The sequence below is a fragment of the Bombus pascuorum genome, chromosome 3, assembly GCF_905332965.1.
Source record: "Bombus pascuorum chromosome 3, iyBomPasc1.1, whole genome shotgun sequence".
Lineage (NCBI taxonomy): Eukaryota > Metazoa > Arthropoda > Insecta > Hymenoptera > Apidae > Bombus > Bombus pascuorum.
In genome coordinates this window covers 19204496-19220490 of record NC_083490.1, presented here as the reverse complement: position 1 = coordinate 19220490, position 15995 = coordinate 19204496, and the positions used below count along the sequence as shown (strand labels likewise).

The window sequence follows — 15995 nt, the reverse complement described above, 5'->3', positions numbered from 1 at the left end:
AGTATAATACGCAGGTGTACGTTCCGTTACTATAGTAACTATATACCAACAAATTCCCGGACTTCAAGGTTGCTCTAAACATGCGATCGAATTTGTACATGTATAGAATGTTGTTCGATGTTACGTGCATGGTAATTTTACGTAAAGCCGTAAACGTTTTTACACGTACATTTAGACAGGGATTAAGGTGACAGATAGGTGTAAAATGAGATTTAAAATATCTGCACAAAATCGTAATGGTCATAAGCGTTTGGTAACTTGTGTAGCATGGAGCTCGACGGAAGAGATTTATTCATGCGGGTATGATTTTGTATTTACGAGAAAAAATATAAATAATCTAAGTGATTACCTTTTTAGAGAGGATCATTTATTAATAGCGTGGCATTTGGAAGGTGGAACCGCACATTCTAGCATTGTTACGGAATTTCCTAATGATTTTTATCCGACCGACATGCAGTGGCATCCGCGGCCAAATTATGCGGCGCTAATTACTAAAAAACAGTCGTTAGATGTTCTGTTAATTACCACAGCCGACGGTATTTGTTTTTATACTTAAAGATGTAATACTAAAATGTACTATTTTGGTTGTAACTTCATTTTTCAATATTATTAGTTTTAGCTTTGATATCTTTGTTATAGGAAAATATCATTTAGTTAATAAAAATGGACGTATAGAAAAGAGCATAGATGCTCATAAAGGAGCAACGACAGTAGGCAGATGGAGTAGTGATGGCTCCGCACTTTTGACTGGTATTTAAAATATCTTAGATGAGGTAGTTATTGGAGTAATTACTATTTGGTTAATTTCTAATTTATCATAATCCTAGCTGGTGAAGATGGTTTGATAAAAGTATGGTCACGTAGTGGCATGCTTCGCTCTGTTGTTGTTAAAGGCATGTTTCCCATACTATCTGCTGCCTGGAGTTCAGATTGTACGACAGTATTATATTCTCAGGGAGCTCACTTAACTTTTCAGTCCCTTAATTCTAATTCCAAACCTCGCAAGGTTAAATAATATTTAACAAATGTATAAGATATTTGTACAATTAAAGAAAGAGATAATATTTGAAGAAAAACCTTATTTCAGTTATTGGCTCATGATGGTCTGGTTTTGGTTTTATGTTGGAGTCACACTCATGGATTGATAATTTCTGGTGGGGAAGATTGTAGATATAAGGTGGAATATGAAAAATTTAAAGAAAAATCTGATTATGCAAATGAAAGAATCAATGAGAAATTAAATTTTCATTTAAGGTATGGGATTCTAATGGCACTCAGCTATTTTCTAGTAGCATAGGAGATTATCCTATTACATCAGTAAACTGGAGCTTTTCTGGGGATTACTTTGCTGTTGGATCATTTAACACAATCAAACTTTGTGATAAAACAGGAGTTAGTTCATATTGCATATTTTATTATATATTTATGTATTCCTTTTTACTGATATGCATATACTTTTAGTGGTCTCATTCATTAGAAAAAATAAATTCTGGAAGTATATACAGTATTGCTTGGTCAAGTGATAGCACTCAAGTAGCTATGGCTTGTAGTAATGGAACTGTATCAACAGGACATATAATAGACAGGTACAAAAATCATTAAAATAAAATATTATGTAAATATATACATACTTGCGTATTTCATATGAACGGAAAACAGAAGACTGGAATGGAATAATTACGAAGCCACATTGGTCAAAAGAAAAGTAATTGAAGTCAGAAATGTGGGTAATGAAATACGAGAAACATTAGAGATATCGGATCGCGTGGTGCAGCTGGAATTTGGTTTTGATTATTTAGTTGTAATTACACCAGCACAGTGTCATGTTTATTCAGTAGCAAATTGGAATACTCCCGCTATATTCGATTTAAAAAATACTAGTGTATCGGCGGTACTTCTTGCAGAAAAGTAGATATTAATTATTTTATACATTAAAAAAATATTAAGAGGTTAAGAGAAAACGAAATAATTTATAAACGCATTATTTTATAGGCATTTTTTATTAGTTGAATGGAATAGCGTGTCATTGTACAGTTACGAAGGTCGTTTATTAGGAACTCCAAAATGGAAAGGAATAACACAGGAACGACTTTATCCACCTTGTGTATCGCTATGTTCTGATACTTTAGTTATACGATCGCAAAGTAACGAAAAACGTATGAAACAAGTTTTTAAATAAAAAAAGAGAAAGTACAAATATATAAAGATTATTACAAAATTTTTTAGTTCTTCATGTGTTAGAAGTGGCTTATAATAAACCTATAACAGAAAACCAGACTTACACACATCTTCAAAGTATTACAAGGGTTACGTTGAATCATGTTGGCGGAATAACTGATCGACAAGTAGCATTAATCGATATAAACAAAGATCTGTTTCTAGTTTCTATACGAATTCCTGGTTTTGGCAGAGTATGTAAAATAGGTACGCGGTGTTAAAAAATATTTATTTATACAATTTGCTAGGAATACATTTATACTTATTCACTTTATTTGTTTAGCTGCTATGGCGCAAGATATTGCATGGGCGACTGATGCAAATGTTTTAGCAGCGATGTTGGATGCAACGTTATCTGTATGGTTGTGTCCGAATTGTGTGCATTATAGCGATCGTAAAATTATACGAAAAACAAGGATCGATAAAGAAAGCAGGTTTTTAACTTTATTGTATAAAATGCGATTCGTTATTTTTCAATAACAATACATGTTTTATTAATGCTTTTAGTGAGTTTGGTAAACAGCCAAGCGTGGCTAATGTCTATAATGGGATGGTAATGATACGACGTGGTGATGGAGCATTAGTGGCTTCTTCCTTTTATACGTTTTTTATTAGTCTTCATCAACATATACTGAACAAAAGATGGAAAGAAGCACTGTCTCTTTGTCGAATTGCTCAGGTAATTAATATCTATCCTCTTCTTTCTAATAAATCGAAATTTCTTGACACAAAGATTATGAATAGAACGAAGTATTGTGGACTTGCATGGCTGTTATGGCAACTGACAATAAAGAATTAGATGCTGCGGAAGAAGCATATGCAGCAATTTCGCGATACGATAAAGTTAATTATATTCAGTATATAAAGGTAATAATAAAAACATGAGATTAAAATATCTTCATTTTCTAAATAAGCCGATAACCTTTAATCTTTGAAATTAGAGTCTACCAAACAAAACAGAAAGATTAGCGGAAATGGCGCTTCTGTCAGGAGATCTGTTAACTGCAGAAGGTATACTTTTGCAAAACGGACTAACCGAGGAAGCTGTACGAATTAACATTGAAATATATAATTGGAATAGGTACCATTTTTCAAATTTATAAAACAATTTTTCAAAAATATTGCTATTTTTAATGTATTAATTATTGATTTAGAGCATTAGAATTAGCGATTAGACACAGAAAGCAACTGGATGAGGTATTGAACGCAAGAAAAGAATACCTTCGAGTAATCAATAAGAAAGAAACGAACCAAAATTTTCTTGAATATATGGCAAACGTTGCAAAGACACAAGTAAATTGAATAAATTTATCACATAGCACAATATCGAATATTTTGCACATAATTTTTATATGTTTACCAAGCAGTGAGACAAAGAATTTTCACCAGGAAGCTACTGAAAAGGTTCCGTTTAAGCGAGACGAAATTGAATTACCGGAAGCAGAAATACAAAAAAATGAAACAACGAAGCAAGAAATGGATAGCTGAAAGCGTAACAGCATCTTTCTTTATACAAATTACTTATTAAAATATATAAAAATAAAGTACAAAGCACCCGTGTTTCCAAATATTTCAGTTAAAGAAAATTTTTAATCGTTGATGGGATAAATGTCACGACGACTTGTTTAACTTTTGGAATCTAATATACAAATATTTTACATAAATGAGAATTTACATTTAAATACTATACAAGTATAAGTCACTTTTTATGTAATTATATTACATAATTATATGTATTATAAAACTACAAATTTTAAAAATATAGAGATCATAAAAATGAGCAAGACGGTGAATAAAAATAAAAATATAAGTTTCCGCGAATACCACGTTGTTTCTTTCGTAACAGGTCTGTATCGTGTTGCTAAAGCGGACTGAAATTAAAAATATATGTTTTTTTCAATTTAAAGAACATTCGGCTATTATATCTTCCTTATATAATGCACTTCATCTTACCCATCCACCGTTGGCTTGTATCCATGCTGCAAGGTCTTCTTCTAATACATCCGTCATACCTCAAATTAAAAATGTTTTTAAGCGTAAGGAGATCAAGATTAAAGGAATAGGATTTCAACTTTAAAATAACTACCTCTCTGTATAGCAGGTAAATACTCAGGTTTACCCTGACGTACGCAATCTACGGCAATACCACCAGCAACCGCGTAAAGGGCTATCACTTTGCTCCAAGTCATTTCTCCATTCCTGATCATTTCCCTGGAGATATCGGCAATGGCCTCGCTGGCAGACTGTTCCGATGAGAAACTACCACAACCGATTTGTCGTGCAACACGATTGAACAAATTTGGATGCATCTTTTCCAGTTCAGCTCCAACCGATACTAACTCTGGATAAACTTCACCAACGACTGCACCTCCAGGAAGCAACATGGCGCTTCTCATTCTTTTCAAACCCAACTTTCGATGAAAGATTCCAGATCGTTTTAAACGATTTCGGATGTATTGAGCACATAACGACGATCCCTACACATGAACATTAATTAAGTAAATTGTTATCGTGCTATCAATTAATCCGTTAACTGCGGAAGAAGATTTAATTTATCACTTGGATTCCCAATTCATATTAAGAACTTGACTATATTATTCATTTAACTTACGTTAAGAGATTAATGTTACAGATGGTGATACGTAAGTAAATACCTGTGATACTGTGAGCTCGATCGAAGCCGAAACCGTTCGCCATCGAATCGTATGAGAAATCTTTCTGGAAACAACGTCGCTGACATTACTGAATCTTCTTCGCGCTGAATCGACGACGTGAAAAGGCGAAGCTTCTTGATTGTTAGGAAGCGGAAAAGCGGCCAAATTCGAGTGGAGAGATAAAGCGAGGCTGTGCCTGCGATACGGTTGCCCTGTGTTCCCACAATTATCCTCCAAGCCACGTAAAGATCCGACGAGCCCAGACATTGAAGAATCCTCCGTGGAGAGTTCCTGCCATTCAGGCTTTTCAGGCTTAAAGAATTTTAATGATCGTTAAAAAAACTTGACATCTTATCTCGTAGGATAGGTTGTTCTCTTTTTTCCTTTTATGGAAGAAAGAATTAAACATTCAGCCTCTTGGCAATTTCTAATTTATACTATTTTCCAGTTGTAAACCACATCTGTTTGAACCAAATTTCTATATGATAATTCCATAGTCACATATTGATTTTCTTAGGAGTATAGAGAAAAGTAAAAATTCTAATAAGATACATAACAAGACCTATGGATGGTAATGTGCAACAGCTACTTGCTCTGACGATAATTTAATTTTACAGAAACCTCTTCCTGGTCGTCGCAAAGACACGGCAAAGTCCATCGATGAATATCTTCAGTCCCTGTATGATGATCTTGAGACACACAGATGCATTTTTTTTCTTTACCACTACAAAATGCCATAGTACATTTACGCCAGGTATCGTAACACAATTATTATTCCACCGGCGAGTACAGTTGTTGTTATCTGGCAGCCTTATTTAGCGCAGCTATTTGACATGCTGCGCAGCACTTTGTGTGCCGCGCCGCTAAGATACACTTTCATTGTGTGCATATTATGTACTCATTTTTATTCGATCATCTGCCTCCTTAACTAGCATGGAATTAGGCACGGTGTGTTTCGTTTCTAAATTAGCGCGATATCCGCGCGTCTAACTGCAAAATCATGGTCGTTCAATCATTGGTCAACCTAATTAGAATAACGCGTTAATTAAGCTATTCGTTTGGCCTCGTGTTTAAGGTCATCTTTCAATTATAACACAATCGAGTATTGTACGCGATGATAACAATATGTGGATATTAATACCAGTTCTGAGAAGTTATTCTTTAGTAGAGTTTACATTAAAAAAATTATACAACTTCGTAAATAAATCAACCACTCGATTAATAGGCTTGATAATTAAAAATTGATAGATTTTTGCAACGGTCTGAGTGACTTTATAATTATAAGCTAACCGATAAAAGAATCATTTTATTTGCATAGTAAGAGGTCATAGGTAATATGTGAAAAACTAATTGTGTATTGTCCGTCGTTTGGGTGCTCGTTAATTATCAATTATCAACTATATCCAGCCGGTCGATTATTTTTTGAGAGCCTACGTAGCATTATGTTTGGCAATTTTGCCGCACTTTTTCGCAACTTGTTGTAACTTAACGTAACTTTGAACTAATATTACTATTTCTTCAAATTCCATATTATTGCAACTCGTAGTATATTTAAACACCCCATGAAATGAAGTATTATTTAGCTTCTTTTTTCTTATTTGGGAAAAGTATACGTTGAATAAATAGCAACAACAATATTTGTTTTCATATATTAGAAAACAGTCAACTATGTATTAGAAACAAATGTTTCGGAAAATTAATTCAAGTCACTGTGTATGTTTTAATAATATCTATTGGAACATAATTTTCACTTTGGTTCATATAGACCCTGCAAGAACTGCAGGATTATTTATGTATCGAAGCGGAAAGTTGAAAGAATTTTCTTTTTAATTTATTTGATCTTCGCATCAGCAATGAATGAACTGAATGAATTTACCATAGGTAGGACCTCCTCCTCCTCCTGGACTCGCAATTGAAAGTCTGGTTTCATTGTAATTAACGCACGACTGCCTCATTACTCACTGTCATCTAACACGTTCCACATACACATTATATGCGTAATATGTTTTTGAATTATCGCTTATCAACGGTGTAGCTGACCGGTTGATTATCGTTGGAGGAGAATGCGTGACGGCGCGTTAAATCGTTTGTTTTATCAATTTCCAAGGCTTATTTCCGTGTCGCGATGGTATCCGCTAATTAGGCCAGTCTTGTATTTTTATATGACGGATCCCGTTAGCTTTTTTGGAAACCAACGAACTCGTAAGTTATTGTTATTATTCTTGGAATGGTCAAGATGGATGAATAACGTAAAATAAACGATGACGAACATGTGTCTAACGACTAGACTGTGGATATTTATTAATTTGTAATTAAGTAAATTGATTGTAAAAAGTGTACATTCTAGTCACCCAATTGAGATTAAATCCTTTTAATTAGCCGATCATTCTCGTTAGAGATGGTGAAATAGGGTGTTTAATTAGGCGAAAGCTAAATTGAATTAACTGATTAATTGAAGCATCGAGTTGCCTAAGATAGCAATTAGTTGGGTCACAGAAACACACTTGAACGATAGCGGAACAGAAAAAAAGATTAATTTAACATCGTTTCTATGGTTTCTTTAATTATTTCATACGACATAGTCATAATTAATTGCCAATTATTTATCGCGAGAATCGTTAATTGTGATAGGAACTGTTTTTATGTCAAAAGATAAAAAAATTGAAAAAAGAAAAAAGGAATAGATTCTGAAGTAAACTTTTTAGCAAAGTATACGAAAATAGCTAAAATATATTTTGATGCAATCCTAATTACACGAAGGACTAGTGGAAAAGAAGTTTTATCGATATTTCCAGTTTTAATCGAGAAAGTCATCGGACATTATCTGTATGAAAAATTGAGCGTATGAGTAACAAAAGTACACAGCCAGATGTTAATTATATAACGTAAAAAACGTTTATCGTGTTTGAAAAGTTTTACGTGGAAACGACACGTATGGATGACACGAACGTGACCGAAATTGTGAAACATTTGCAAGAAATTTTTGCGTCACTTGCGATTAGATTTTAGGCGAATTTTCTTGGTACTCGTAAAAGTATACACGTAAATATTTATATTTTCTATCACGTATATTATCATTGCAATTTGAACCTGGATGATAAGATAATATACAGGGTAATGGAACAACAGGTGAATTACTTACAGTAGCCTTGCACAAAAAATATTCAAATTCAAAAATTTAAGTTCCACAAGAATCGACTCGAATATAAGAAAGTTCATTAACGTTTGCCAATTGGAATAAATTTTCGAGTCAGCTGATGTTTAAGATGATTAAATCGTTAACATTATTGATAAAATTATTACGAAGCAATTGTAAATATTCGAAAGATTTGCAAACGATTAACTTCGTTAAAATAGTGAAAGAAATTTAAATCATATGATTCACGCGAATTAATTATCTTAAGCATCGCCTAACTGAAAAGTTTACTCTATTGGACGTTAATAAACATTTCATACGGTAAGCTTATTGAAATTCAATTACAAACAAATTGGATGTAATTGGTGAATTGACAACTGCGACAGACGATCAAACCACTGCGAGTCAATAAATTTTTCAGCGCAGTTAAAGACAACGTAAATGTAAGAACGACGATGAAGAGTATAAATCACGAATCGAGAGAAGGCGAGTTCCTCGTGATTCTTTATGCCGAGAAAGTACGATTCTTAGTGGCAATATATGCTGAACGATTCGAATTCTTTGAACCATCAATCGTGTGACCTTTTTGTCGTGAACATATCTTGTATTTTGAGCACGTAGACCACCGGTGTCATTCACGAAATACGAATGGCAACCGTTGCTAAAAGGAAAGGCTGCAAACGACTTACTGATAACGCTGGATTTCAACAAAAAAAAAAAAAAAAAAAAAAAAAAAAAAAAAAAACTTTTCAAAGAAGACACGATATTTTAAACTTCGGAAGAAGAAAGGAGATAGGAGATTTAGGTATGACTGAATTTTTTCATTTCATTTTTAATACATTTTAAAATAGATACAGTTATAAAGATTTATAATAAGTGATTAGAATTTCCTCTAAAAACAGATTAATAATAAATCCTGGTATTTTATTAATTTAAAAAATTATGATTTTTCCCGACCCTGTAAATTTCTTCTATCTTAGCTACGTGATGCATCATGCACATGCGTACAAGTCATCCTTATTAGATCAAGTAAATCATTAAAAATAGCGCTGTCCGTATATATTAGCATGATATTATCGCTAAACGAGAGTAATTTCTTGCAAGAGAAAGAAGACAGCTAATTATCTTGAAACATTAAAATTAACCGAGTACTCGAAGCTATTACACATACACTCTACGATACAAAAGATAAAATATCACAATTCAACACGATATACATATTATCAGTATTACAGATCGATATATTGAGCAATATTAAATGAATATGGATAGAATTTTTTTAAATCAACTGTAGCGTTACATAAACATAACTAACATATTGAAACGTATCTTTTCACATGTTTTAATAGATGTCTTCCTTCCTTAAGTTATCAACAATACACTGTATTTAGAAAATAGATTGTTTCCTGCATAAATTTACATAGTTTATCGTATTGTCGATTAAGTTTACCGGTAAATTTCATGGGTGACGTAAAAGTAGAGAGAAGAAAAAAAAGAAGAGGAAGTGTGGAATTGAAAGGGCGACGTGTAACTAACAGTACGAAAATATAGGTCGAGACGACATCGAATAAAAGATGCGGGCTACATATTCTTCAGGTAACGGCTGTATCCCCCTCCTTTTATAAATTTCCCAAAAACTGAAGCCAGTTTTGTAATACAAAAAATAATCTCTTTATTGTCGCTTGCAATAATTAACAAACGATGCTTTTCAATTTTTTTATAAATATAAAATAAAGTATTTGATATACTTGACATTTGGTGTAACTTTTGAAAAATTAAAAGCATTACACTTTAGTTAAAAACTCACTTTGCGTAATTCTTACGAAATATATTTCGAAGAAATGATTTCTTCATGGGAGAGATGTATCGTTACATTGTCGTTATTGGCTAACATAAAATTTTATTTATTTATTTTTACTGACAATTAATTATTTGCAAGTGTTTCAACAAGAAGCTATATATATCGTTACCTTGAATGTTAACGAAGTACAGAGATTTATCGCTATTTTTCTTGACAGTTGTTCGTACGATTACAGTTCACGTGTGAAATCGGTTCCAAACACTTTCGTAGTTTGTACATTTAATCACTACTTTATCGAACACACTATATTAAAAGCTTACGTTGTCTATGACAGACAATTCATATTATTCCCTTTTGTAGAATTCGTGAATCTATCTACGTCAATTAGATTGTTGTACAATTTAGAAAGAAGCTATAGATGATCGAAAGTTACAGGGAACGCGCGACGCACCGTCGAAATTGTAAGGAACACAGCGCGAACAATACTGGTGACTTTTCAACTACACATGATGCAGCTTGAAGATGTTGCGCGAACGCCGTACAAGTGTCATCCCTACTTACATCGCTGTACAACGGTTGAGTCACTGTACGAAAAACATTTCTGAGAAAATTTGAGATTAACTTGCAATTAATGGATACACGTTGATCAAATGATCCTGAAATAGTTGATAATTTTTTCAAGTTGCTCTTTTTAATTAAGATAGTAATAACACTGTAATGAATGAAAATTCAGACTCACTTTTTCTGATCGTGATAATGCTTGAAAAATATAAGGATGTACTATTAAGATTAACTTTACTAGGTCCGGTCAAATGACCGGTTTCAAAATTTAATTTAAAATTGTATATTCATTGTTATTTCTTTTGTTCGTCTAACTTTATGTAAATCCTTACATTACTTGATTAATCGGTTTCTCAATTTTTCTTAGTATAATAATTTACATAAAATTGGACGAACAAAAGAAATAACAATGAATGTACAATTTTAGTTGAAAATTTAAATTAACCGGATATGGTAAGGTTAGTGTTAAATTAAGAATATGATACAAATTTTCATATTACAATAGTTTAATGACTAATTTTAAAAATGAAAAATTTTCTATATCTTCTCATCAAGGAATTTTTAATGTAAAGATTTAAAGATGTTGAAAATTTAGTAAAATATTTCTAAAGAATATTTAAATAGATACATTGGAAAGTGTTGACAGTGGAAACCGTTAAACTTTCATTGTATATGTTAATTTTGAACGATTACTTATAAAAATATTAGTTTGTAATAACTATTTTCGATTTTAAAATAGCGCACTGTTTATGACATTACTTTTAAAAGAATTATTTCAGCTACTACAAATTTTCCAAAGTGCAATTGATTTTATGTTTTATTTTTGATTGTCAAAGTTCCAAAAATTTTGTTAAATTATCACACATTATTAAAATTCATAGTCCAAAATTATACTAATTTTTTCTGTACGAACGTAAGCAATTGTATTTCCTTCTCATTTATGACAATTTCTAGGATTATGGGATGCTTTTAAATAGATTTTTCTTTATACTTTAGTTTTACATGTTGGCTTTTTTAGGGTCACATGCAGTATATTTATATAATAAAGAATGTCACATGTGTGTGTGTAAGATATCCTTCTCAAAATGGAAGGAACAGTAAGTGGGACGATAAATTCGTGTATAACAATATTCTATTCACAACGATGATATGATAAAGTAGCATCAAGAGGCAACAATCTTCTTTTTCGTAAACGGTATAACTTACATTATATATATATATATATAATATATATATATATTTATAATATAACAACACTGCGGAAAGCTTGAAAACACTCCATTCAATTACGTTTATTTTTCTTTTCTCATCGTTTATAGGCATATTTATATTTATATATGGATATATGTATATATGTATGTATGTACGTATATATGTAATATATTTATATGTATATATATATATATATTACTTACTAACGTAAAGTAATGCTATGCTGTGCTACGTTAGAAAATTTGAATAATAATACTTTCCATTGTCTGCACATTATTATTACCTTTCTCTCGACCACGAATACACAATAAATAAATATTCATTCATTCAGTTATCACGCGACTATAATTTTACAAAAAAAAAAAAAAAAAAAAAAAAAGAAAAAGATAATCGTACTAGCAGCATTTGCAATCCTTAACGTTCCTGGTAACAACCTTGGAATAGTTAAGAAAAAGACTCTGTAACGTAGAAACCCAAACTTTGATTTACACAATTAACATATGGATTGTATATGAATTGTATAAATATAAACTAATAATGCAATAATTTAACTGTATGGAACTCTATATACGCAGACTCTCCTTTCTTCAACTATTCTCACGTGTTGTACAAAAATGCACTTTTACTCGCATTGTGTTTGTAAGACACATAAATTCTGTCGATTGCTTTATTTCTTTCTTCCAATCGTGAACCCCAACCTAACCCCAATTTCACGTTTCACATTTCTGAGAAATTGTAACTATATTATCTTTAAAATTACAATAAATCGTCCTAAATACACTCGAGTATCTTTCAATATGATACCTCTTACGCTTAAACTGAGTAACCCAACTTCGTTCTGATAGCGTAATAAGGTTTCTGGTAATGTAAAACACATACATTTTTTACGCTATCCTATCGTAGTGTATCTTTTCGTTGAGATCAGCAGTGTACTCTTTTACTTTCGCTAACTTCGTGTGAACCATGGGAGTACCATCGTAGATTTACAAAACATTGGAAAGTGAACGTGATTCGTTATTGTTTTGTTTCACTATGAACTATCTCGTTGATGTTAAACAAATTTCAGAAAACGATTCAGCAGCATCGATTAAATTCGATATTATAACGCTGGTTATATTTGGAATTGAATTCAATATCGCCGTGTATAATGTGTTGATTGTTCTTTGTTGTGTTGCTTGGTCATTCTTGCATTTGCGTTTCGCACAATTGTATAAAGAGTCGATATAAGAAAACTAATTAACGTGATTGATTATATTAATGTAAAACTGAAAGAGGTGACTCAGCCGATGTACGGAACGTTTCTTCTTAGGCTCTTTTCTTTTAGTACTTTTAAGTGTTCTTCCTTAATGCATAGCCATATCAAGAATAACGCACACATTTTCCACATGTTATTTCTTGCGTTATTTTACAGTTGATAATATGACGGGGGGTGAAAGATACATAATCCTCCTACACAAACATTATAATTATGTATTGTCACTCGGACAAAAGTGGTACCAGCCACTTTTACATCACAACCAAGGAATCTAAAATCGACACCTTCAGTTTTTCCATGCACGCTCAATTTCACTCTTCATCTTTCCCTTTCATTCAAAAAAAAAAAAAAAAAAAAAAAGAGAGAAAAAAAGGAAAAAAAAAGAAGTAACAACAAGAAACTAAACAAAGAAGCAGGTACTCTAAGAATTAATCATGTATCATACGACATCGATACAGATTTGATCACAAAAAGAGACAAAGAATAACGATAGTAACATTAGTACGTTTCATCAGAATGCCCGAAGAGTGTATCGACAAAGTATATCGAAAAAAAATCATCGTACTGTTCCTCTGTACATACAGGTTTCAATATCTGGTACTAGTTGTTATCTTACTATCGACATGATTCTATATAAAATATACAAATCCTTAATATACTACATGAAAACTATGGCTTTTCGTATTTCACTTTAAAAAACAGGTCAATCTTCACGCGATTTAACCAACATTTTCGTTCGCTTTTCTTCAAACGTAATCATCTCTAAAAAATAAAAGGTATTATCGTTGTTCAAAGTACCATTCGCCCCCTGCCATTAATATATTTCATCGTTTTCTTTCTTACAATGCTGGCTCGATATTCGTCAATGTATATACAATAAATTTAGTTGATTCATTTGACAATAATGAAAATGCGTATATAATACAAACGACTAGGCACTCCATCCTTCATCGTCACGCGTTCATGTCAGTATGGAATGAATCGACTAAAGTTAATGTACATATGAATGTGCATGAATTGTGTTGCATGTGCCTACTTGCGCAAGGGGCACTATTTATAATATTTACAAGAAATTAATATGAGATTAACATACATATTATATGTATGTAGTGTATATATACACATATACGATTAACGCGTGACAGACACAATATGTAACATATAAACAGTACTCTTTCCTTCGTTTGTCTCGCTCCTACATCCAACAATTCATTAAAGCTAGTTGTAACAATACTAAAGTAAATAAACATTGCAAGGCATTAACACATACGTATACGAGCATTGTTGTTAAATTGCAAAATTAACAATAGATTCCGTTAAATTAATTTGCAGCATATGTACGTATATATATATATACATATATATATATATATGTATATACGTACGTATATATATATATATATACAGCATCTGGTCCAATGAATATTAAGTATTCATGTAAATAATCAATCATTTCTTACATATGTACATGTTAGATATCAAGATTTGTAACATAACTAAAGATGACTTAACGTTGATTATTGTCGATGTTCACCATGTCGCGGACTATGATCTATGCGTTAGCAACCATTTCATGTCATTCTATGTCCTGCTAGAGAATTCGCAACACAATAAATGTAGAAATCGTCTTATTGTTTCTGCAAACGTCGAGACAAATAATCGAACATACAAGCGTAATAAAACGAAGGAGATAAATCTATGTAATCTCAATCGGTACAGAACCTCTTAGAGCGCCTCAACAATGAAACATGCACATATAATAATACTAGTATTCCGCAAACGACTGAAGATGCATCACAAATACCGCGACTAGAAAAGCGCGATAATTTTGCACATATACGATACGAAGATACTTGTATATAATGTATACGACACTATATGTATAGAAGAGAGTCGCTAAATGGCAGTAGGGAATCAAATAAGCTGATACGTTATAGTGCCAAATCCTGTCTTCTTTTCAAGCACCAGCAAATCCATATACTTCTAGTACCCTAATCTCAAAATCGCCGCTGGCACAAAGGGGTGGATTATTGAATGTAGAGCACCGATCTGTTTTACCGAATCTTATATTTTCATCCATCCATATCGCTTGACCGTCTCTGAAAATAATAAAGCAATCATTTTTAATACAATTTAGCCATTTGAGTTCCAAGTAGCGCGATCGCACTGTTTAGATTTTGTGTCAAAAAGTCCCAATACACTTGAACGCTGCGGACGACTGACAGTATTTTGTATTTCATTGTTATCTTCTTAATAATTTTTATTGAACAAAACTTGAGATATTTATAAACTAATAGTACGCATATAGAATAATATAGATGTATTTCAGAAAATAACAAATACGACGAGCGCTATCGCGCTGTTCAGGATTTTTCGATCCTGTTTTTTCAAAGACTTCTGGGACTCAAACGGTTAATACTTTGATTGCCACGCCGAAATCACATGTTTCACTCAGGACGCCACGGAAGTATTTTTATTATTCAAAGTAAATAATGACAAAATAATAATAAATTGATGATGTAAGACAACATTCTTCCCCAATGGACCGTTTATCTTATTGGTGGTCATGGGTGATCACCGTGGCGCTTTGGTAACAGTTGATAGCAACATATTATAACAAGGCTTCGTTTATTTCAACAAATTATTCGCATTCGTTACTTCGTAAGCAAAAAGTCCAGAATATATTGTTGAAACGTGTAGAAAATATTAGTAAACAGTATTTGCTCATTCTATATATAATAGTAAGGTATGTGCACACTTCTAACTTCAATTATATATATGATTATAAAGCAGCATTTACGATTATTTTCTAAGCTGTGTTTATAATAATATTCGTAGATTACGCCTCAAAGATATGGATGCAAATACAGTGCACTGTTAGATGCAAGATTTGTTCTCATTTTCTTTTTTATTAATGTTCTAATAAAAATGTTTAATTGTTCAATGGGGCACTTTTTGTTTCAAAGTATCTTCTATTTATCGATTATATTCAAAATGCCCTAGAATGTCAATTTTCATACAATTTTACACCAATGACCACCGCGGCGTCACAGGAGAAACCGTGATCGGTCATATATGACCAACGTAACAGTCGAAGTATTAATGAGTATCATAATTTATATAAATAGTATACACATTTTCCATAAATATTATATTTAA

General features: G+C 32.2%; 3 protein-coding genes across 13 annotated transcripts in view; 1 reads left to right on the top strand and 2 right to left on the bottom strand.

Annotated features, from left to right (window-relative positions):
- The first annotated feature begins 103 nt into the window (after nucleotides 1-103).
- Nucleotides 104-3773, top strand: LOC132904816 (intraflagellar transport protein 80 homolog). Of its 6 annotated transcripts, none has more exons than XM_060955548.1 (16): nucleotides 104-300; nucleotides 358-536; nucleotides 640-750; nucleotides 828-1006; nucleotides 1088-1177; nucleotides 1255-1392; nucleotides 1462-1586; nucleotides 1660-1908; nucleotides 1993-2156; nucleotides 2227-2424; nucleotides 2501-2651; nucleotides 2725-2896; nucleotides 2962-3084; nucleotides 3159-3298; nucleotides 3372-3510; nucleotides 3607-3773. In XM_060955548.1, the coding sequence occupies exons 1-16, from the start codon at nucleotides 206-208 to the stop codon at nucleotides 3703-3705; spliced, it is 2352 nt and encodes a 783-aa protein (XP_060811531.1). In that variant the 5' UTR covers nucleotides 104-205; the 3' UTR covers nucleotides 3706-3773. The 6 variants fall into 6 exon arrangements, with proteins under 6 accessions (XP_060811531.1, XP_060811530.1, XP_060811528.1 ...); XM_060955547.1 differs by having other exon boundaries at nucleotides 3589-3773; XM_060955545.1 differs by having other exon boundaries at nucleotides 104-536.
- A 137-nt stretch (nucleotides 3774-3910) lies between these two features.
- On the bottom strand, nucleotides 3911-10118 carry LOC132904836 (bcl-2-related ovarian killer protein-like). 3 transcript variants are annotated; one of them, XM_060955605.1, is made up of 5 exons: nucleotides 9978-10118; nucleotides 4872-5183; nucleotides 4304-4694; nucleotides 4171-4229; nucleotides 3911-4088 (listed from the first exon to the last, which is right to left on the bottom strand). In XM_060955605.1, exons 2-5 carry the CDS (start codon nucleotides 5136-5138, stop codon nucleotides 3954-3956), a joined length of 852 nt encoding a protein of 283 aa, XP_060811588.1. In that variant the 5' UTR covers nucleotides 5139-5183; nucleotides 9978-10118; the 3' UTR covers nucleotides 3911-3953. The 3 variants fall into 3 exon arrangements, with proteins under 3 accessions (XP_060811588.1, XP_060811587.1, XP_060811586.1); XM_060955604.1 differs by lacking the exon at nucleotides 9978-10118 and adding an exon at nucleotides 6748-7130; XM_060955603.1 differs by lacking the exon at nucleotides 9978-10118 and adding an exon at nucleotides 5493-6326.
- The window catches only part of LOC132904824 (GTPase-activating protein skywalker), a 43906-nt gene continuing 37798 nt past the window's right edge, over nucleotides 9888-15995 (bottom strand). For all 4 annotated transcript variants that reach the window (XM_060955578.1, XM_060955580.1, XM_060955579.1 and 1 more), the window contains one exon: nucleotides 9888-14935. In XM_060955578.1, the coding sequence (XP_060811561.1) occupies nucleotides 14794-14935 (142 nt within the window). In that variant the 3' untranslated portion in view covers nucleotides 9888-14793. The remainder of the gene's footprint in view (nucleotides 14936-15995) is intronic.

What these genes read in the sequence shown, in the direction of transcription:
- LOC132904836 (XM_060955603.1), bottom strand. Translation starts at nt 5,609, where the DNA reads ATGGCATTTTGTAGTGGTAAAGAAAAAAAATGCATCTGTGTGTCTCAA. An exon ending in TTTGCGACGACCAGGAAGAG is followed by an intron (nt 5,184 to 5,492) that starts GTTTCTGTAAAA and finishes AAATTCTTTAAG; the next exon opens with CCTGAAAAGCCTGAATGGCA. An exon ending in TCGAGCTCACAGTATCACAG is followed by an intron (nt 4,695 to 4,871) that starts GTATTTACTTAC and finishes GTTCATGTGTAG; the next exon opens with GGATCGTCGTTATGTGCTCA.
- LOC132904816 (XM_060955544.1), top strand. Translation starts at nt 206, where the DNA reads ATGAGATTTAAAATATCTGCACAAAATCGTAATGGTCATAAGCGTTTG. An exon ending in GTTAATTACCACAGCCGACG is followed by an intron (nt 537 to 639) that starts GTATTTGTTTTT and finishes TCTTTGTTATAG; the next exon opens with GAAAATATCATTTAGTTAAT. An exon ending in TGGCTCCGCACTTTTGACTG is followed by an intron (nt 751 to 827) that starts GTATTTAAAATA and finishes TCATAATCCTAG; the next exon opens with CTGGTGAAGATGGTTTGATA.